The 24,925-nt window shown below is 33.2% G+C and overlaps 1 protein-coding gene across 1 annotated transcript; it reads left to right on the top strand.

Moving 5' to 3' along the window:
• Positions 1–3,089: 3,089 nt before the first annotated feature.
• Positions 3,090–12,163, top strand: LOC143592938 (GDSL esterase/lipase At2g19010-like). Its single transcript, XM_077072715.1, has 5 exons — positions 3,090–3,360; positions 10,700–10,821; positions 10,913–11,146; positions 11,555–11,792; positions 11,943–12,163. The coding sequence occupies exons 1-5, from the start codon at positions 3,108–3,110 to the stop codon at positions 12,161–12,163; spliced, it is 1,068 nt and encodes a 355-aa protein (XP_076928830.1). The 5' UTR covers positions 3,090–3,107.
• The last annotated feature ends 12,762 nt before the right edge of the window (positions 12,164–24,925 follow it).

The raw sequence follows: 24,925 nt of genomic DNA, 5'->3' as shown, positions 1-24,925 counted from the left end.
AATTTGTTTTTGAATATCATAAGAAGTCTACTTAGAATTATACGGAGCATTTTCTAAAATAACACTTGCAACTTTGTCATTATAAGAGGCTAGAAGTTTTAGTAGTTCAAGCAAATTACCGCGATTTTTAGACTTAGAACCATCATGCCCTCGTAAAGAACAAGCTTGATATGTCAACCAACGAACTGCATCAATTGTTGTTGTTAATCGTAAGCGATTCTTCTCTAATTCCTCTTTATCTCGCTTGAATATAATGTTTTCAATGTGTGCATCTTGATTCAACAAGTTTTAATTGTATAACATAGCATTTCTGTGTTATGCACTATCAACATGCTTAAGAAATGCACATCTTTCCCGTTAACTCGTTTCCAATTGCCAAACCCTTTAACAGTAAATGAATCTTTCCCATTGCGAACACTTTCTTTATCATTAAATAGATAACAAGGAAAACAATAAGCAGAATGTGTTGTTGGAGAATACTCTAACCAACCAGGGAAAATATTGAACCAGGAATATTGGAACCTACGAGTATGCTTACTTGTATCTTTATTCTTATATTCTGCAAGTTTTATTTGGAAAGGTCCTAAACTCAAATAAGCTCGTCTTACTTGTTCCCTCAAATTAACCAGGTACTCCCATATTGCTTTTCGTTTAGCGGAATCTCTTTCTATTTGGTTAGGATCCACTTCATCCATATTTGATTGTGGTTGTTGTGGTTGTGGTCCTTGTGGATTTTCTTGTTCTTGCGATTGTGGCTCACTTTGTGATGAAACTTTTTGACGTTTATTCTCCTTATCTAGATCTTCATCATCTTTTCTTTTAAAAAAAGAGTCAATCCTTTTCGACTTTACCATGATTTAACCTAACACATAACCACAACAAATATTTAACAAATTAACCTAACATACTAACAATAAATATTTAACCTATAAAAAATAACCTATAAATTGAAAAAAAAAACAAATGATTGAAAGATGCTTTTGGTAACCTACAAAAACTTTTAACCCCTTTCCCTTCCTATTGCAAATCTTCGTTGGCTCCTCACTTTCTCAACTCAAAACATGGCTTCCTGCCCTCCTCAAAAGTCAAAGACTAAAAGTTGCAAATTGATTTCTAGAAACCGTCTGGCACTCTAGCTCCTCTGCTCTTGTTCGATTATCAATCAAGGTTAGGTTATATGTTTAATTGGGCTTGGTAATAAATTGTTCAAAAAATCATTCCTTTATAATTGGGTTTTATTTTTTTAACCTTTCTTGGCTGGCCCGGACTCAAATAATATGGATGGGCCAGACTCAAATAACATGGCTGGGCCAGACTTAATTAATATAACTTTTTTTGGGATTTTTCGATAAAAATATACTACTAAACGAAAAAGATGGTGGGGCTGCGGCCTTGTTCGGCCCGAAGCAAGTTCCGCCTGACTGCCCGTGGCTACTGACACTAACACTGTGTTCCCGAGTTCATTTATAAAAAGAAAGGGAAGGAAAATAAAATTCTCTTCTTATCTTTTTTTTTGGCATCATCTCCTTCTCTTTCATTTTCTTTCCTTTCTAATCTTTCTAATTTGGAAAGATATAATTTTTCTTATTTTACTCTTTGTTTTCTCTCCCTTCCCCTCCTTTATATTTTCATTTCCTTTACTTCCTTAAATGAAACTCGGGAACACAACAAATTTTTTCTATTCCTCATTTTCCTTTCTTTTCCTCCTTTAAATGAATCTTGGGAACACAGTACCCTATACCCGGAAATGATCAGTGGTGGTTCTAGCCTTGCGCCTTCATAGTGGATTATGATTCTTGTTGAATTCAGGATTGAATTCGGGTTTGAGTGATGGACTGATGCTTCTTGATCACCCCGAACATCGATGTAACCAAATTGGCGTACAATACGCCAAGATGAACCAGTGCGTGAACTCCAAATTGCCGTTCGACTTATGACTTTCTTTCTTGTGTGATGCTCTAGCATTTCGATTAAGGCCTAAGACCCATTTCCAATCCAAGTGATTTGAATTATGGCCCAACTAACTTTTCTTTTACTATTAACGTGAGTCCAAAGCCCAAACCATTTTAGATTTTGTTCTTGAATCTTGATTGTGCACAAGTGTCCAAACATATATATATATATATATATATATATATATATATATATATATATATATATATATATTTTCTTTTCTTTAATTTTCTTATGAATTCATTAGATTAGATTATAATTTAATCTAATGTCATCTCGAGTAATTTAACCATTTTAGTATGTTTTCCCAATTACCTACAAAATGTAAAAACTACTTAATATAATATATATATTTGATAATAATATTGGCCTATTTATATTATAACTAATATCAAATAGAGTGTGCATATAATGCACCGATCAATGTATATATTGGAAATATTGAGAATGAATATGATGGCATTAAAACGGTTTGTCATAATACATTCTAGTATGGTATGGTGACTTGTAAATTAGTTGCGTGATATGAAGCTCGAGAGTTAACATAACGAAAGGGGAATTTATGTGCTATCCTGCGGGTGAATGTGAGTCGCACATTTCTAGTACTATTATCTACTTACTATAATAAGTAGAGTGAAATGAGTATAGTTGTGCGCTATGTTGAATATTATGATGCTTATTATATAGGTGGATATATAATCTTTTAGTTTTACTTAGTATGTTATGTTAAATATTATGATGTTTATTATGGATTTTGACCCGCTTATTTATATTTATACTAATGGTATGTTTAATTTTGAATTTTTTAAACCTGTTAGTTGATATTTATCTTAATAGTATAGAAAGGAAGATGATCTTGAACCGTTTACAATAAATCAAGAATTATGAAACTATCAAGTGTGTCTTGTTGGTTTTGCTTAACATTATTGTGTATTCAAATACACCAAAATAAGTTTTCTGTTAAAGTATGAATGGGTGATGTTACAAAATGGTTTTGCTTTTAGAAGGAATTGATATTAACAATAAACTACCACGTTTTTAGTTCTCAATAGCTCTGTTGCCCACCTAGTTTCTTTCTCATATTTTTTATGTGGCTTTCATTTTTGCATTCAATGCTACCTCATCTATGCCCTTAAACCTGAAAGAACATATATATGGCTTGTGACTTTGGCCGATTACTTTTGGTGGTACGTATCTGTATAGTGTTATTGCTATCTAGACCACTCGTAGTATCTTCCAGACCACGAGTTCCATGTTACTTCATATTCGGAGACTCGTGGTTCGATAATGGCAACAACAATAAACTCAAGACGAAATGTAAAGTCAATTACCCGCCTTATGGGATTGATTTTCCAGAAGGCGATACTGGCAGGTTTAGCAATGGTCGAACTGCGGCCGACATCATTGGTCTATTTCTCTCTCTCGTTTACTTTTATGGTTTGCTTTGCTAAAAATCTATCTATCTGTATAAATGTCTACCAAAAAATCCTAAGTGTCGATTCTAAGAGCAATTACATAATTACTACATAATATAATTACATAATTACTCTACTTATATATATAATTACTCTATCGATTCTCACAATTAGCACGTTAATTTAATTTGTACGTTAACTTTCCCTTATATATATAAGGGTTAAAATAAAAATACATCGTTTTATAGGAAGAGTATGAAAGACATAAAATTTGGAGTTAGGAAACTATGTGAGCCTATCTAGGGAATACCTAAATCTTAGAAAACTATTTGGTATTTTGAAATCTATTAATCTCAACCACTAGATCTTAAATCCATGGGTGTAGATCTGTTCTTACTTTTCCTAAAAAAACTATACATATATATATATATATGTATAGTATATATATATATATATATATATATATGTATAGTTTAATATATATATATATATATGTATAGTTTAAGAACTTTAAGTAGGATAGAAATAGTTTGAAAACCTTGTTGAGCTTTAAGAACTTTAAGAACCTCATTCTTAACCACACATTTAATTAAATATGTTAGATTACGTGGTTGAGATTAAATCTAATTAAAAAATTAAGTATGAGAGAGAGTAAAGATGTATTATGATTATATTAATTTAAACGTCCATTACACCTATGTAAAATGCCGGTTCGGTGCGTAAAAAATTTTGTAATTTTTCTACGTACAACCTACGTATATTACATATACATAAAAGAAGTCAAAAAAAAAATCGTTACATTAATTTCTTTCGAGTTCTTAAAACTCAAAGCAATTCTCAAAAGAAATCGACCCTATATATATAAATGTGTGTGTGTGTGTGTATAGTTAAGTTAAAATAAAAACTCACTTAAGTTGTGAAAACTCTAGAAACTCATTCTTAATCATATGTTTTTAGTTAAATTTTGAATCTTTGGTCACAATTAAAGTTAATAAAAAAATGTAAAAGTAAATATAGCGTTTTCTCTCTCTTGAAAACATACGTAAAAATTAGTAAAAGATTGTAAAAAAAATAACAAAATAATTTTTTTTTTAATTTTTCGAATGTTTTGTATTAAATGTAACAATATATATTACATATGTAAAAAACAAAAATAAAACGATTTTACATAAGGTTTTCACAACTCAAATAGTTTTTCGTTCTATACTTCCCCCTATATATATATATAACCTTTGAAAGCTCTTTTGTTACTTCTCCCTTCCTCTCAAGCCACCAGATTGCTTTATTTGTGAATGGAGACTTCTCATGTATTTGACCTGAATTCATGGGCATGGGTCTCACTAAACCCAGATAGCCCTTAGACGAGTTATAACATCTCATTATATTAAAAATTAATCTCATCAAATATTTGATATGAAAATTCTATAAAATAGGGATATACTAAAAATTAATATCCGATTTTTTAAAAAATATTATTTATAATTAAGGAAAAATTTTATAGTAAAATAATAAACGGGTCATGGGTCTCATAAAACCCAGATAGCGTTTAAACGGGTATAGCGTCTCATTTATTTGTGAAACATTAAAACATGATAATATTTATAATTAAGAAACAATTTTATAGTAAAAAAAAAGCGGGTCATAGGTCTCACCAAACCTAAATATCTTTTAAACGGATTATAATATCTCGTTTATTTGTAAAATCATTTCACTATCAAATCTTAAGTATATTATTAACTTCCTTACAATAAATAAAATTAAAATTCAAAAAAGTATATAAATATTATAAACAAAAAATGTAAAACTATATATATATATATATATATATATATATGCGTAAGTTCAAGCAATAAATGATATTAGTGCGAGAAATGAATATGTGTCATTTGTTTTATTTTAAGTTTTAAATATTTAAAAATAAATGAAAATGATGTAAAAACAACAATAAATGCACTATTTCTCTTCAACTAATAAAACTAATATAGCCATAATAAATCTATATCTAATAATATACCTAACTAATATAACTAAAATAATTAAAAAGATAAAAATACTAATCTAGTTTTATAATTTATTAAACGTATCTTCAATATTTTATCCGACAAAAATCCAATTTATTCATACAATACTATTTCTTTATATTGAAAAAAACAATTTCTTTCTACTAAATTTATTAGTATATAACAACGCGTAATTTTTAACAATAAATATCAAAACATGATGTTTTTCTCAAATGATATATCTAGAAAAATTATTGTGAAAAACAATAATAAAAAAATATCATACAAATGTGTCCATTAGATATAAACAATAAATATACAACCTACACAAAATTATATACCTACACTTGTTTTGAGCAATAAAAACCTACAACAACTTACATATGTAATTCGACATCAACAATTATATAAACTACACAAAGATACACTTATTTTATACGTGTGTAGGGTATATGTTTTTCATATGTATGTTATATGTCTTTTTATTATTAAAACAAGTGTAGGTTATATTTTTTGTGTAGGTTGTATATTTTTTTGTTGATATTTAATACAAACACGTGTTAGATAGTTTTTTGTACTATTTATTACAATTTAACCATGTCTTGATGGATATTAATATATTGGGTTGGAAGAAATTGGTTTTGAATATAAAGAAATTTTAATGTATGAATAAATTGTACATTTGTAGGATAAAAATTCAAGAGAAAAAAAATAAGTTATAAAAATAAATGAATTCTTAATATTTTTCAATTATAATAATTTGATTAGTAATAATAATTGAATAGATAACTATTATGGTTTATTAGTTATATTAATTGAAGAGAGAGAATGCATATACACTTTCTTCATTCATCTTTAAGCATTTGAAACCCAAAATAAAGCTTGTGCCCCATACTCATTTATTGACTAAACCATCCCTTATACACACGGGTGCGCACGCGCACACATACACACACACACGCATATATATATATATATATATATATATATATATATATATATATATATATATATATCTGTGTGTGTGTGTGTATAGTTTTAGGATAAATACATTTTATTTTTAACATGAAAACAGTAAGAACCAATTTGTGTTATTATTAGGTTAGTTTTTACAATTGTTTGTTGTTATTTTTTTGTTCATATATGGTGATTTCCAATTATGAGACGTTATAAGTATTTGTTGATTTACATTTTATTATTAAGATTATCTTTTTTTCTTATGCTATTATAAGTATATGATGTTATTATTTTGTTGCTGATTTTGATTCTTTTTTTTTTGTAGTTATAAAACATTGCTTAAGTAGATTGGTATTGTTTCCTACGTTCTCATGCTAAAATTATTTTGTACATGAACCCTCCCCTATATATATATAGGGAAAGTATAGAATAAAAACCAATTTGAGTTGTGAAAACCCTATGTAACATCGTTTTTTTTTTTGCACTTGTAATATATGTTGTTATATGTAATACAAAACATCGAAAAATCAGAAAAAAATTGTTTTGCTATTTTTTTACTAATTTTTATATATGTTTTCAGGAGAGAGAAAAACTTATATTTACTTTTACGTTTTTTATTAACTTTAATTGTGAACCATAAAAGTCAAACTTTAGTTAAAATCATGTGGTTGAGAATGTGTTTTTTGAGTTTTCACAACTTAAGTGAGTTTTTATTTTAACCTTACCCTACACACACACATGTCTATTAAATACGTATTACTGGATTTGCGTTCACATAACGCTACACAATCATTGTATATTACACCTCGATATAACACACAACATCTACACTCAAATATAAAATTAAACAATCGGTATGTAAGACGGATTATTAATTAGTAGTACAGACACAAAGTCCATGTAAAATAAATTAGGTTCGACGTGACATACTAACAAGCTCATTAAATAGCAATTAACACAATAGTATATTTTACACACGTACAATCAATACACACAAAACCATTGTAGAGATACTAGCTAGGGCCTATGTTGTTCATACTTATTTTACGCAAAATTTCTAGGGATTTGTTGAAATGGCATCAAATGTATGTAGGTGATGAACTAAAAATGAAAAACTTAGTATCATAATACCATGTGTTATGTGTGTGGGTTGGGGGGAGGGTCTTGTTAGGAACAAAGCGGCGCGCGAAAGCGAACAGCATGACATATGCACAACGATAAACACGCTTAAACGAAAATATAAACGACACAAGAATTTAACATGGTTCGGTCCGCAAGGGGACCAACGTCCACGGGCTGCAACTAGGTTTCTTTATTAGCTCAGAACAAAGATTACAATTACATGAAGGGATATATATAATAAACAAGATTATGGTTAAACATAAGTAGGAACCAAAACCGGGCCTCCTAATAAAACCGGCTCAAAGGCCTTCATAACCCAACAATCTCCCACTTGAAGGCCTTGTGATAAACTCCAGCCCGCCATCCAAGCAAATAACAATCCTAATCATCCAGTAGTCAGTAATCTTCAGTAACAAAAATCTACCAAGCCTTCAATTCTAAGAATAACCTAAAACTTCAACAACAGAAGTTCTTCAAGCCTCCAATTACCTAGGAACAAGTTAAGATTTCCACCAATCCACCCTAGTTGCAGCGGCCCTTGCATCAGTTTCCCGAAAGGCCCATTGAAGCTCCCGAGAGCTCCAATCCGGTCATCACGACCCAGTCATAACAAAATCCGCCAATGACTCATCCTCGATCTTAACCGGACCTCACTTACTTACAATACCGGCTCCAAAGACTTCTAGAGGATAAACACTCTCCAAATCAGCAGACTATACAAGGAGAGATTTTCACATTCGGATTCCCGGTCCTCCGAACCCAACGTCCCTTTGGAAACAAACCTAGAACACATCGCATGCTCCCACTGTTACCAAAATCCCGACATGTTCAGACCTCCGAATACGCTCAATCTGACATCCCCGTGACTCCAGGCTTCATGTCTGCAAACTGAAACCCTTTAGCCTACCCGATGCAGCGAGCCAAGACCTTATAACTCGAAAGTTGGTTCACTTCTTCCGATGATACAGAGACCGTATCTTCCAAAGTCTTTAACTAAAAGATTCAACAATGCTTCATAAAGTGAGTAACAAGTAATAAAGCATACCAGAATCTTGAACCCAAGAGTCTTCACTGCCTTCCATTGAGTCCTAATGCATCACTACCGATACATTCTTAGAAGCAGAATTTACCATTAATGGACATCGACTCTAAAGAATGTCCCACACCTTCATGCAGCACCAAGTCAAACTATGCTCAGCTCCCACTATCTTTGTTATCCCATGCTCAAACAACACCCATGAGTCGAATCTCCGCTTGTACTTCCCTTGCAAAAGAAAACTTCACCGAATACAAGTATAAAAGATCCCCTCAAATGTCAAACCATTGATTACCACCGAACAAGAATAACTTCACAGTTCTAGACCAGCTAATAGGCAAACGGTTGTAACATCAATCGACCTTTCAACGAAAACAAGCGGTACCAAGGGTTCTATGATCGTACACACGATCAGTTAACGCAAACCGTAGCCGGAATAATCCAAACGAGCAATAGAACACATGGCTTGCCACTGTTTTTCTTTTTTCACTTATGTCGTTACCAGCGCACCCACTGGTTTCCATTTTCCCCAGGTTTATCCATCACCAGTACCACATCCAAGTTCCATGACAAACTAATCAACCAAAAAATCCATAACCGACGAGCATTCCAATCATAATCATCCCGTCTTCAGTTATAACAATAACAAATGAGAACAAATCAAAAAAAGTGAACAGACACAACAATCACACGAGCCTGAACTTGTCGACTGTTCTATTGAACACTGTCAAACAAACTGATTTGCTCCTGCAATAGCCGATAAATCAAGTAACTATAAATAAACTGCAAATAGTTACCTCATACTGATCTCATGCAGACAAATCTGAACCCGAACGCTAAATTTTCACATAAATCAGTTCCCTAATTTACAGTTGATAATAAACAGTCAAAACCCGAACTTGAAATTTCACATATCTAAACTCGTAAATCAATCACGCTCCCCGGTCACAAAACCGTCCACCTTACCCGACCACATATCCGACTATCCGGGACTCCAAAGAAATTTCTCGGCCACATTCGAACTCGAAACCCAATGAAATAACTAATCGCAACCGGACAATTGACCCGCCAATCCCGGTGATACAAAACTGACCTCGCGACCTTCGATCTCTTTGCGACTTTAACTAGTTTAACTCGGTACTACCTTGATCACCTCATCACACATAGCAAAACCAAAAAATATATACTCGATCAACTGCTCTTGTGTTTCCTCGATCAACGAAACAAACAAAAACAAAAAATAATTATGTCTTTCATGGTTTCATGTGGCTCCAACGAAAGAGAAAAAAAGTAAAGCAACATCTTTCAGTACGAACTTCAAGGAACAGCAAAATTACCTATATTTCTTGATGGGGCGGCGAGGTAAAAAAAATAAATAAATAAACCTCAAAATAAACTTTCAGCACAAATCCAAACAGCAGCAGCAACGGATTTCTTTTCATTCAAAGAGTACCCGACGATTTAAAAAGAAAACTCCTCGGCATAACAAGACGACAAATCTTGCCTGAAAATCCAGAACTCTAATCGCCCCTTGGTGTAAGAACAACCCACATCTAAATCGTCTCAGCGCAATCGTATGTTCAACGAGCCAAAGCTCTGATACCACTTGTTAGGAACAAAGCGGTGCACGGAAGCGAAACAACACGACATATGCACAACGATAAACACGCATAAACAAAAATATAAACGACACAAGAATTTAACGTGGTTCAGTCACCGTAAGGGAACCAACGTCCACGGGCTGCAACTAAGTTTCCTTATTAGCTCAGAACAAAGATTACAGTTACATAAAGGGATATATATAATAAACAAGATTAGGGTTACACATAATTAGGAACCAAAACCGGGCCTCCTAATAAAATCGGCCCAAAGGCCTTCATAACCCAATAGGTCTTCACCTTTCTACCTTTGCTTTAACCATCCTAAAACACTTTTTGGCCTATCGAAACCATGTTTTGAGGAAATGGGGTTCGTCAACATACAAAAACCAGCACATGTAATTGGGGCTTGTAAAAAGGAACATTTGTGAGGATGCATGGATGGTGATCTCTGATAAAAGGAGAATTTGATCGATCGATCTCCTTCTTTATAAACAGCAAAAGCTTTTTTTACCCTTCTGAATTATATTGGAATCAACTTAAATTTGTGGTTGAGCCCCCTTTAATATAACTGTAAATGTTGAAGAACAATATTGATTGTGACTAAATACTTGTCAGGGCAACTCCTAGGTTTCAACAAGTTCATTCCATCATATGCTGCAAGGAACAAGGACATCAAAATAGGTGTTAACTATGGTAGCGGTTGTGCTGGAATTAGAAAAGAAACTGGAAGACATTTGGTATGCATACATTTATTGGACAACTTGATTAACATAAATACACTGATTTCTTTCTTTCTTTTTTTTTTTTGTGTGTGTTATTCTATTGAAGGGTGATCGAATATTCATGGATAGGCAATTACGTCGTCACAAATTAATAGTTTCAAAACTTACTGGATTGAAAAAGAGAAAATCATATCTAAGAAAATGTCTTTATATTGTAAATATTGGAAGCAACGATTACATGAACAACTTCTACTTGCATGGTATTTACAATACAAGCAACAAGTATAGCAAGGATCAATACACGAAAGTCCTTATACAACAATACTCAAGGCAACTAAGGGTACAAAACTTGTTACTTATCTGTGTTGTGATCATTGCTTTAACATATAAAACTGTAAGTTTCTAAAACGTGATTTTTTTTTTCAAAATAGGTAAAAACTAAGAGGGTAAATGGTTTATTGGAGAGAGATTTTTTTTCTGTAGGTACTCCGTCATTTGAAATAACAGATCCAAATAGTTATTTTGGTGTTTTCAGATCTTGTTCGGCGACATAGAAGTTTTGTCTGAATTCTGCTAGACAAAACTTTCATGCCATCGGACAAGATCTAACAACACCATAACAACTTTTAAATTCTACAATTTCAAATGATTGATCGCCTACAAAAACAAAAAAAAAGAAAAAAAAATCTCTCTCCGGACCATTTACTCCCTTAGTGTTTACCCATTTTGAAACAAAAGGATACTGCAGACTTTATACCGTTTGGGAGCTAGAAAGATTGTTCTGTTTGGTCTGGCTGAGATGGGTTGCACTCCATCTATGATATACAAGTTCGGCACCAACGGGAAACCATGTGTAGAGTCAGTCAACGATGCCGTAAGATTGTTCAATGACAGGCTTATGTCACTTATTGTTGAGCTCAACAAAAACAACTCGGGTGCAAGATTCATTTTCATCAACCTTGCAAGCATTTTATCACCACTAGGAGGTAAAATTTTTGCAAGAAATGATACTTAGGCCATGCACGTGGACAGAATTGGTAACAATGCATGTTACAATTCGCAATATACTTTAGAAGTCAATTAACATGACTACCATAGTCTAGTTACTGTTATATGATTTGTTTGGAAATTTTCAGATGTGCCGCTGCCAAATACTCCTTGTTGCAATGTAAGGGAAGATTGGCAGTGCATTCCAAGTTCAGTTCCTTGCCCTATTCGCGATTTGTCTATTTTCTTTGACGGTATCCATCAAACAGAAGTTTGTAATATGCTCGTTGCAAGAAGATCATATAATGCATCCTCCACTATGGACGCGTATCCATATGATATAAGGCATTTGGCTGAACTCAAGCATTGAATATGATTACGTGATATAAGTTTTGGTGCAACTATTTTGCAAAGACGAAGTCTTGCTACATGTATTAAGTAAAAAGTGGAGGTGAGGCAGGAGAATAGTGTTTTTTTCTAAGTTCCATTTTCATTCATTATGGTGTAAACAACATACAGTTTTAACGCATTTATTTATCACTAATTTGATTTTTTTTTCTAATAACGTACTTTTGTCTATAGATTTCTTAAAAAAAGTTAAATACTCGGTTTTTAATCAATCGACGCTGACGAATCAATGTCGGGTGGTAGCGCGCCGCTACCGGAACCCGTAGCGGTTCACTATGAGTCCATGACCGGCCTATTAATAGCGGGCTTGAATATCTAGTCGATACATTAAGGAATTCCGTTCTCTCTTTCTCTCTCTCTCTCTCTATATATATATATGTACCCAGGGAAGGGTTAGATTAAAAATTCATATGAGTTAGTGGAAACTTTGAAAACCCATCAACAACCATTGATCCATTTCATTGAAAGGCCAAGATTAAATCTTCAACTATTCCCTTTCACTTTTTGACTTTTAGTGTTACAAAAGGACAAATAAAAGTACAATAAGGACACATAGGTAAATTGATTTGACACCATTTCTTTCTTGGAGACCATCCGTTTCATTAAAAGGCCAATATTAAATCTCCAAGTAATATAATGTTGTTTTGTTTTTCTGTATAGTACAAGAAAATAATATGTTATTAATATTAATTAATATGATTTAAAGTTATAAATAAATGAAACTAGTTTTTTTAAATGTTACATGCATTTAATAATGTATTTAACAACATGCTTAAAAATTTATGTTAATTTATATAATTTTAAAATATATAAATTATATTAAATATATAAATTAACATAATTATATAAACCTTAAAATATATGAATTAGGTTAAGTATGTAAACTAACATAAATTTTTAAACTTTAAAATATGTAAATTATATTAAATATGTAAATTAATATTAATTTTTTAAAAATTAAAATATGTAAATTTTATTAAAGTATATAACGTATGTTAAATTCATAAATTAATATAAATTTTTAGACTTTAAAATATGTAATTATGTTAAATATATAAATTAACATTAATTTTTAAAATTTAAAATATGTAAATTTTATTAAAATGTGTAAATTATATTAAACTAGTAAGAGGAACCCCGCGTTGGGAGGGCAAGGGCCGGTTGGTGGTTGTGAAATTGTAACCGAAGAAAATAACGGCGTCCAAACATCAATGTTTTAATCATAGAAAGTTTAGAAGACAATAGTAATTAATTTGTTATCATTATAGGGGTTGTAAAACATGGTTTCGACATTATCTACTGCATTTATAGGTTCATCAATAAGACTAAAGTTTCTCTTTTTGCCATCTTCGGGCTTCCTGTCTCATCTCCAAAAGAATTTTCTTCTCCAAATTGCTTGATTATCTTATCGAAGGCTGCAAGATTTAAAATTTTCAAGTTACAAAGATTTCCTTGTTGCCTTAAAAACAACTAGTGTTGATTGATAATACAAAAACTTGAAAATGGTTGCAATGAATTTAGCAATCAAGTCTTCAAGAGCAGAAAAAATAATTATTATTTGTGGTTGCTAACTTACACCTAATAACTATAATGCTATTTATGATACAACTTTGAGATTTAAAGTTCAACATAATTCTCATGATAAACACAGATACTACTGCATAATTTTAAAATGTTGATGTGTTTTCTGTAATTAAGTAAATAGTTGAAGAAACAAAGAGATCAAACTTACTATATTCCATCCAAGTAAGCTCGAGTAGTCCCTATTAAACGAACCAGATTAAGATGCAACACTTAGCACCCGGATTTTAGAAGTGGTTTCATATCCCCCCCTATGCCTGAGTATTTACACCATATCCATGCTTCATTAGAGACCTCAATCATATGCATTTTCTACATCTAAAATTCTAAAAACATATATATATATAGGATCAGGATCATGTGAAAACTTTTTGGGAATTAAGAACTATGAGAACTATTTTGGACCACAAAAAAACCCAAAAATAAAAAAAAAACATAAAACAAAAAAAAACACAAAAATAAAAAAAGTAAAAAAACCAAATTTCTTATTTATCATCCCGGTTTCTAAAAAAAAAAAAAGAAAAACCGTAAAAGGAAATTCTTGGTTTAGCTAAATTATACATATACATATATGTATAATATGTACATATATGTACACACATGTTTTTTTCCTATACACATATGTATAATTTAAGGTAAATGATAATGTATATATGTGTACATTTCATAACTAGAGATTAAATGAAAGTATACATATGTGTATAGGTATAATACGAATTAAAAAGAAAAAAAAAATCGGTTTTTTTTATTATACATATATGTATAATATGTACACACATGTTTTTTCCTATATACATACGTATAATTTAAGGTAAATGATAATGTACATATGTGTATATTACGTAACTAGAGATTAAATGAAAGTATACATATGTGTATAGGTATAATACGAATTAAAAAGAAAAAAAAATTTTGGTTTTTTTTTTAATGAAACCAGAATGAAATATAAGAATTTTGGTTTTTTTACTTTTTTAAAATTTTCGGTTTTTTTTATTTTATAATTTTTTTAATATTTTTAGAGGGTTTTTTTAGTGGTCCAAAATGGTTCTCAAAGTTCTCAATTTGCCAATGATTCTCTTAGGATCCTTACCCTATATATATATATAAAAGAAAAACAGATGGCATCAATCCAAAATAGAAAAACAAACTTTGATCTACAACATGCCCACATAACAAATCTAATCCATAAATTTCTACGGGCGTACTTGATTTCTATTTTATATCCATTCATAGCCGCCAACTGAGAACGATTCATACATGTGTTAACTAAAATAGTGACTTTTATGATCTTGAAACACATATGAGGAGGCCTTTTAGTCTAATAACCCTATCATGGTTAGATCAGAAAAAAGAAAATTAGTAATTGCTACAAATACCACTACTTATTGCATTTACCTAAGCTTTATACACTCTTTTCAGCACCAATGGTCACTTTTGTCCCAATTAACTAACTATAGTTGAGCAACGTTCATTCGGTTCATTTAAAGGCTAGGTGATGTGTTTGATATGTTACCCAACTCGCTTAACCGACCCATCTTGCACCAGTAAACATTTAAGTGCAGCATATTAATAATAATAAAAACAACAATAATAAACAAAGAATAAAGAGGCAGACCCATACTCAATTTCAACTATATTTGTTGGACTGAAAACACAACCTTACCAGATTCATTCTGATTAACATCAAAGAAAGTAGCATATGGTAGAGTTCCCTCCCTTAATAAATGCAAATTCACAAACCGAGAAACATAACAAATAAATAAACAGAATGTCATGAGGTTTGCTGTTTACTGGTTTTATGAAAATTACCTTTTAATTAAAGTTCAATCTTGGTTGATTCTTTTCTTACACGCCTGTAACGCCAAAATAAAATTTCAGTTAAAACAGTTTATAGTATTAGAAAGTCACTTGTCATTTGTTACACAAAAGCTTGATGGTTACATTAGAGCTTGCTGCCTCTTCACGTGAGCATTATGCTTTTGTAATGGCAATTGGCCGCTTGAGTTAAAAGTTTGGTCTATTGAATAAAACCTAAAAATTTTTTGAACTGGGGAATGCCTAAGACAGGCACATCACATACCTGTTTTGCAAAAATCACAAAGAAACAAAAGGAATCTATAATCTAGTTTCAAACAACTGAGGCCCGGGCTTATTATATTATGAAAGAAAGGGGATAAGACCGCCATGGCTGCAAAGGAGTTCACAAGTGGAGAGCTTAGGATACATCTCGCGCTTGCCATTCACCACTCTGCCATGCCAAGTTGCAGGAATCCCAATTTCTAACACGACTTTTCGTCAAATTCGGTCAGACAGACAGATTAGCGTCAACAAAGTTGACATAAACAACAAAGCGTCATGATATTATCAAGTGAAAATATAATTCAACTGAAATTGGGACATAAAACATGAACAGTAATTTGTGACAACCTGAATCATGGAGACAACGTAGGTAAATTTCAATCCGGCCAACCAACGACGAACCAGACAACATCCAGCCCCTGCAAATTAACCAAAAATCAATCAACATGTACCATCCTTCAAAAAAGATACTAATTGACCAATTTCTATATGACAATTGCAACTTTGTTAAGATTTACCGATTAAAATGAGGGTTTCAAAGTACATGCACCCTACCTGATCATCGCAACCGTCGCCTAGGGTTTCGAAATCGAACCCTACCTAACCATCGCAACCGTCACCTAGGGTTTCAAAATCGAACCCGGCAACAGTTGGCGGTCGATTAAAGATGAATCAGAGTCTACTGGCACCACCAATGCACTACAACACCGCCACCGCCATAGACAACGACACTGGATGCCTAGCGGTGGTACCCGTGTGAGCGATTCCACGAAACTGGTGGTGTGAGGTGGTCTTGGAGCCAAAGAACGGTGGTGGTGGCATGCATCTGACAGAGTGTGCAGAGTACCATTTTAATTTGAAGTTTTGAACGGATGAAAGAAAAAGATACGTGTACAGTGGAAGAAGAAACGTGGATAGCTCACAGACACGTGAAAGTTAAATAGCTTGGTATAATAGTTAAAACATGAGGTACAACTATATAAGCCTAAGATCTTCCTCAAATGTAATATATATAATTATGTAAATTAACATTCATTTTTAAAATTTAAAATATGTAAATTATTATAAAATATGTAAATTATATTAAATATGTAAATTAGTGTTAATTTTAAAAATTTTAAAATATGCAAAATTTTTAGTTAAATATAGATAACAAAGTGAATCCTAAATCAAAAGCAATATGCATCGAACAATACATTTCTGTAGTTTAGTTAATATAGAGGTGAATATCTGGATTTTTTGTTTAAATGGCGTGAATGTTTGGATTATTTTATATGACCATTATTATCAATTATATTATAATAAATCAAAATAATTAATTATACTTTATTATATATTAGTTGGGTAATTGTTGATGGGCCATATTAACTTTAATTAACTAAAAAAGGGTTTTCCCTTGGGTGTATATATAGAGAGAATAAATTAACATCATAACCTAATCAGAAACACACGTACAATTTTATGTGTCTCCTCTCTCCTAAACCGGGTTCATCTCAAGAACCCTCACAATCCTAAACTGTACATCCTAAAGAGGAACTCGATCAAGATGACAAGCATGTCAACTACGTCATACTTTGCTACAGTTACTACTCTCCCTACTGTAACAGGTTCATATATTTAATATTTATCATGTTTTCTATTACTTTCCTAAACAACTGATCAACATGTGATATCAAAGTGATGTTGATTAATCAGTTCTTCATGTTTTTCCTAAAATCTGGAATTGAATCAGAAGAAATGGACTAAACTTGATAAACCCTAATTTTTTCGGTTTCTTTTTTCATGTTCAATTACGAAAACAATATATGAAACTGTTTTAAATCGCTAAAAGTCATATTTAATAAACCTTAATATTTTTGAAATCTGTTAAAATCATGTTTAAAGATTTCGATTCAAATATTTTTTGTATGTTTAACTGTTAAAGATTTCGATGATGTTCTTCGTGTTCATCATAATTCTTGAAAATCATACATATTTTGGTTTAAATTTAGATTAAAATCTGTTAATGATTATTTAGGGAAATAAAATTTTAAATCTTGGATAACTTAAAAAAGTTTTAGTATTTTTTTAAAAGATTTGAATCCCCTCAAAATATAAATCAGATATAATTGCTAATCACTAGAAGATTTGAACCAAATCTTATCATTATTAATTTAGTTAGTAAAGATCATGGGTTAAGGGCTTAAACCAGTTTACGGGTTCATGGGTTATTCAAAAATTCATGTGTTATGGGCTTAAAGCCGTTTATGAGTTCTTAGAATTTATAGGTTTTTAAAAATGGTTTGGGGTGATAACCCATATGTAATATTAAGAAAATTTTGGTCCAAATTTGACAAACTAATAAAACTTAAGGACTAAAAATATTCATGGCAAAAGTAAAGGAAAAAAAAAAGAAATAAGACAAAGAATGCAAGTAGCTTATGTTAAGGAATGGAATAAGGAAACTTCATCCCACATCGGAGAAAGAAAGAAAAATTAAGCACTTCATAAGGAGAAAACATTCCATGAAAATGTTCTTATGTGGTCAACCACTCTCCCTAGTCCTAGCGGAGAGTGCGAAGCACCAGACGCACACGCGCACGGGTGAAGGGCAATGGGCGCAATGTGGCGCTTTGATAGCGCACTTTGCACTTCGCACGCTCGCATCGCCGCGAGCTGCCTTTGTATTTTTGGATGATGATGAGACGAAATCAAGATATGGCAAGTCACTAAAAGATCAGGGACTAAAAATGAACAGATTCAAAGTTTTGCATCTTCGCGATACGCGAAGAATCCATGTTTTGCATCTTCGCGATACGTGAAGATGCAGGACCCGTGGCGAGACCGTGGCGACATGTGACAAGCCTACGCAGCGACTTAACGAAGCTAGTGAATCTTCGCGATACGCGAAGATGCAGGAAAATTTCTATAAATAGGCCGGCCATGGGGGTGGTCCTCACTCATCCAACACTCCAAATCACATACTTAACCTCGATAAGCATGCCACGACCCCGATATGGCGATATCCCGACAAGTCTTACCTCGAAATGCGTGCAATAACTCTACCTAGTTACTCTCTCTCGACCTCTCTCCGAGTAGAAGTGCGGTCCAAGTAGAGCATAGGCGTTTCGAGTAATAAGCCATTCAAGGTAGGGGTTCTGCCCGATTATTATAATATAAATGGCTTAGACCCTAGTCAGGGATATAGCCTGTACCTTGATTTTATAAAAGTGGAAATAAGATTCCATAAAGTCGAGATTATAGATAAAAATAATACCTCTTTATTATATATAAAGATTTTATAATAAAAGAAAATTGAAATATATGTTTCTTCATGAAGAAGAAACAAAGATTTATAAGTGATTAACAAGAAAGGACCAGAGGTCCTTATATTTATAAAGAGATAAAATGTCAAGATAAAGGTATGCAATCGGACTAAAGGTCTGAAGCTAGAAAGTTGAAATATATGTCTGGATCCTTACATATGTGGGTAGACGGTGGGCACACCGCACCTCACTTGCTAATGTCTCCGCCAAGTTGGGCCGGACCTAAGTAACGTCCGAGAGGGGATTATCTCGTGTATATTGAATAGTTGCTAAGACCTCGATGCTGCGCTATCGTTGAGAGGTTTCAAGTATAACTGGAGGTTTATAGTAGTATATTTAACTTGGTTGTTTCCTAAGCCACGATGGGCCGGGTCATAAGATACCCGAGGGGATAACTAAGTAACTTAAATGTTTTGTGTCAGCGTGTTCACCAGCATGTGTTGCTGACGTATTTTTATAGCTGTTTTACAGGTAATGGAGAATAGGTGTCTGGAGAAGAAGAGTAGCCGTTAGACGATCTGATGGCTCAATGGATGTTTTATAAATAAAATAATGAGAAACATGGTTTTGTAATCCAAACACTTATGTACAAATTAACGGGTGTTTTAAATCCCGTCTTTTAAATATAATAATACTTTAATAAGTCTTCCGCGTTATAATCCTAAACTCTGATATATTTACAAAACAGGTTCCAACGTTGATCAGAAGGAACTTAGCATGCGTCAAAGAAGATGGATGGAAACTTTAAACGATTATGACTGTGAAATCATCTATCATGAAGGAAAAGCAAATGTTGTTGTTGACGCATTGAGCCGAAAGGAACATGAGAAACCCAAAAGGGTTCGAGCTTTGAGATTAGAACTACAAATAGATCTAATCGAACAAATCAAGAAAGCTCAGAAACAAGCAATTGAAGAAAACCATATCTCCGAAGAAAAGCGTAACGGCACCATTGATTCTTTAGTAAAAGGAGATAACGACATACTCAGACTTGGAAACCGAATTTGGGTACCATTATTGGAGATTTGCGCGAAAGGATCATGAGTGAAGCTCATAAATCAAAGTACATGATGCATCCCGGTAGTGATAAAATGTATCAAAATCTTAGGCCGAACTACTGATGGAATGGGATGAAGAGAGATATTGCTTTATATGTTGCTAAGTGCTTAACATGTTTACAAGTCAAGGCAGAACATCAAAAGCCTTCAGGTTTACTCCAAAAACCTGAACTTCCTGTATGGAAATAGGAGATGATACCAATGGATTTCATTACGAAACTCCCTAAAACTACCTGACAGCACAATGCCATTTGGGTAATCGTTGATAGGTTAACTAAATCCGCTCATTTCTTACCTATCAATGAATCCTATTCTATGGATAGATTGGCACGAATTTACGTGAACAACATCGTAGCATTACATGGTGTGCCATTATCTATCATATCTGACCGAGACAGTAGATTTACGTCTCATTTCTGGAATAGTTTCTAGCAAGCATTAGGAACTAAGTTGAATCTTAGCACTGCTTATCATCCTCAAACTAATGGGCAGAGCGAAAGAACAATTCAAACGCTTGAGGACATGCTTCGAGCTTGTGTGATCGATTTAGGCGGATGTTAGGATGATCATCTACCTCTAATGGAATTCTCATATAATAATAGTTACCACACAAGTATTCAAGCTGCACCGTTTGAAGCTTTGTATGGGCGAAAATGTAGAATGCCTGTATGTTGGTCCGAAATAGGAGATAATCAAATATCTGGACCCGAAATAGTCCAACAAACGACGGATAAAGTGTTGCAAATCCATGAACGACTTAAGACGGCAAGAGATCGACAAAAGAGCTATGCAGATGTCCGCCGTAAGCCATTGGAATTTCAAGTAGGCGATAAGGTTTTACTAAAAGTATCACCATGGAAAGGAGTTGTACGATTAGACAAGAAAGGAAAGTTAAGTCCATGTTTCGTAGGACCATTTGAAGTACTAGAACGAATCGGTACTGTTGCTTATCGCTTACGATTGCCAGAAGAGATGAGAGGAATGCATGATGTATTTCACGTCTCTAACTTACGTAAGTGTCTGGCTGACGAAACTTTAGCCATGCCATTAAAAGATATTGAAATCAACGAAAATCTAAAATTTGTAGAACAACCCCTACAAGTTGAAGATTTTCAAGTCAAGCAACTTAAACGTCGAAGGCTAAAATTAGTCAAGATACGATGGAATTCTTGAAGAGGACCCGAGTTTACTTGGGAATTAGAGTCAGAGATGAGAAGGAAATACCCGCATCTGTTCTAAGCGAATCTCGAGGATGAGATTCATTCTAAGGTGGGGAGGATGTAACATCACGAAAATTTTGGTCCAAATTTGACAAACTAATAAAACTCAAGGACTAAAAATATTCATGGCAAAAGTAAAGAAAAAAAATAAGAAATAAGACAAAGAATGGAAGTAGCTTATGTTAAGGAATGGAGTAAGAAGACTCCATCCCACATCGGAGAAAGAAAGAAATATTAAGCACTTTATAAGGAGAGAACATTCCATGGAAATGTTCTTATGTGGTCAACCACTCTCCCTAGTCCTAGCGGAGGGTGCGAAGCATCCGACGCGCACGGGCTCGGGTGAAGGGCGATGGGCGCAATGTGGCGCTTTGATGGCGCACTTTGCACTTCGCACGCTTGCATCGCCGCAAGCTGCCTTTGTTTGGATGATGATTAGACGAAATCAAGATATAGCAAGTCACCAAAAGATCAGGGACTAAAAATGAACAGATTCAAAGTTTTGCATCTTCGCGATACGCGAAGATGCAGGACACCTGGCGAGACCGTGGCAAGCCTACGCGGCGACTCAGCGAAGCTAGTGCATCTTCGCGATACGCGAAGATGCAGGAAAATTTCTATAAATAGGCCGTCCATGGGGGTGGTCCTCACTCATCCGACCCACTCCAAATCACATACTTAACCTCGATAAGCGTGCCATGACCCCGATATGGTGATATCCCGACAAGTGTTACCTCGAAATGCGTGCCATAACTCTACCTAGTTACTCTCTCTCGACCTCTCTCCGAGTAGAAGTGCGGTCCAAGTAGAGCATAGGCGTTTCGAGTAATAAGCCATTCAAGGTAGGGGTTCTTCCCGATTATTATAATATAAATGGCTTAGACCCTAGTCAGGGATATAGCCTGTACCTTGATTTTATAAAAGTGGAAATAAGATTCCATAAAGTCGAGATTATAGATAAAAATAATACTTCTTTATTATATATAAAGATTTTATAATAAAAGAAAGTTGAAATATATGTTTCTTCACTAAGAAGAAACAAAGATTTATAAGTGATTAACAAGAAAGGACTAGAGGTCCTTATATTTATAAAGAGATAAAATGTCAAGGTAAAGGTTATGCAATCGGACTAAAGGTCTGAAGCTAGATCGTTGATCTAGTACTTATAAAATGTTATTCTCATACTATAGGTCCGAGGTAACGAGACGAATTGGTGAGAAACACCAACCAAGAAGAAAGGTGAATACGTCCAACTTTTTATAAAACAAAGTCTTGAATGTTTGCATGGGATTATATCCCTAAAACTTTATAAACAAAAGTAATGTTGGCCCCTCGGCTATTGTATACGTTTGTCTGGATCCTTACATATGTGGGTAGACGGTGGGCACACTGCACCTCACTTGCTAATGCCTCCTCCACGTTGGGCCAGACCTAAGTAATGTCCGAGAGGGGATTATCTCTTGTATATTGAATAGTTGCTAAGACCTCGATGCTGCGGTATCGCTGAGAGGTTTCAAGTATAACTGGAGGTTTATAATAGTATATTAAACTTGGTTGTTTCCTAAGCCACGATGGGCCGGGTCATAAGATACCCGAGGGGATAACTAAGTAACTTAAATGTTTTGTGTCAGCGTGTTCACCAGCATGTGTTGCTGACGTATTTTTATAACTGTTTTACAGGTAATGGAGAATAGGTGTCTGGAGAATAAGAGTAGCCGTTAGACGATCTGATGGCTCAATGGATGTTTTATAAATAAAATAATGAGAAACATGGTTTTGTAATCCAAACATTTATGTACAAATTAACGGGTGTTTTAAAATCCCGTCTTTTAAATATAATAATATTTTAATAAGTCTTCCGCTTTATAACCCTAAACTCTGATATATTTACAAAACAGGTACCAACGTTGGGTGTCACGCCCAGGCCCTGAGCCGGGGTGTGACACCATAAACCCGAAAACTCACTAATACTGGAATCAACATTTTCCCAAAAACTTAATAAATTCCCGCAAACACCCAAATACCGAAACCCCACCAAAAGCAGAAAACTGACCATTCCTAGGAACCCAAAATTCCCGATAATTAACTAAGGTTTTACCAGAAACTAAAAAAATCCTCACCTCTAAATATTTTTTTGCTATTAACTAATTAAATGTTTTGTAAACATTTAAATATTATAAATTTTTACAAAAGATAAAATGCTTAACTTGAATGAATTTTTTGATGTATTACTTCTGCCCAAAGGTGATGTGTACATCTACTCTATCATTCAAGTTTAACTAAAGCTTTTGTTAGATTTCCCTAACATGATTCAAATGCCTTACTTCAACCCAACGGTGATGCGTTACATTTATATCTAGCAAAATTATCTTGTGCATAATTAAAAGAATTATCTCACCTCTGCTCAAAGGTGATATGTTACAATTGTTTTGCCCACATACTTAAATAAATTTTAACTCTGCCCAAAGGTGATTTATTTTTTATTTAAGTAGAACTTTTTATTACAGTCTAGTAGTTTGATGTTAATAATAGACATATCACATCTTCAATAAAAAATAACGATCCTCACATTAATAATCCTTCATTAATCTAATGATCAAAAATTTTAATCTGTCTTATTTTAATATCCCATAACACTGCTCACTATAATTTCCTTCCATAAATTAGTATCTCATCCAAAGCATCCACTATAATCTCAAAACACATATGAGATTTGCTTCATAAAAAGTGTCAATAGACATTTAGCTCTTCTCGTTTTTGATTATCCCTCAAGACATGATATGACAATCTTACCGCTCTTTCTAATAACAAGAATTCTATTGAAAACTAGAGCATAACAAATGAGATGTGTCAATCATAATGTCTCTTATGATAATGATAATCAAGAACTTATTTAAACAAATATTATCACTAGAGTTATTCTAGATTTAGTTTTTCCTAACACTAATCAAAATAAGCTTCTAAGATCCATGCACTCCTTAAAAATTTGAACTGTAAGGTTAAATGGCATTACTCAATACATCATAATGTACAATATCATGACCCATAAAATTAAGGCCTCACACATGAAAATAAGTACAATTTTCTAGTACATTACATACTAAAATTTTCAATAGTACAATTTCGTGCCGTAAGAATCAACTATAACACTTAGAAGTACCAAAGGAAAATGAGTGTGTTGATCAGCAACATATTTACAAGAAAAAAAATGTCCAGTACTAAAATAAGCTGCTATTCAACTCAATACCACTAAAACCTAAAAGAGGATAATTCTAAGCTAGGTTCATAGGCAAAATACAAATATTACTTCCGTCTTTAAGTTCTCTAAGGAAAAGTCTAATTGCAAAAATATGCCATTAGATTAGGCATAGGCAACAAGACTATCCATAATTTGAAAGAACAGCTAGCTAAAATTGATAGTTGTATATTAATGATATTTAGGTCTGCTAATCCTAATATTCCCATTAGCACATGATTTGGG

Source organism: Bidens hawaiensis, unplaced genomic scaffold (assembly GCF_021521415.1).
Source record: "Bidens hawaiensis isolate Kalapana, Puna unplaced genomic scaffold, B.hawaiensis_p1.1 tig00041472_1, whole genome shotgun sequence".
NCBI classification, from domain to species: Eukaryota; Viridiplantae; Streptophyta; class Magnoliopsida; order Asterales; family Asteraceae; genus Bidens; species Bidens hawaiensis.
This window is presented reverse-complemented; position numbering and strand designations above follow the sequence as displayed.

Excerpts from the sequence above, each read along its gene's own strand:
- LOC143592938 (XM_077072715.1), top strand. The coding sequence starts at position 3,108 with ATGGCTTGTGACTTTGGCCGATTACTTTTGGTGGTACGTATCTGTATA. Across the intron at positions 11,147-11,554 it reads AATACTCAAGGCAACTAAGG|ACTTTATACCGTTTGGGAGC; the intron begins GTACAAAACTTG and ends AGGATACTGCAG. Across the intron at positions 11,793-11,942 it reads CATTTTATCACCACTAGGAG|ATGTGCCGCTGCCAAATACT; the intron begins GTAAAATTTTTG and ends GGAAATTTTCAG.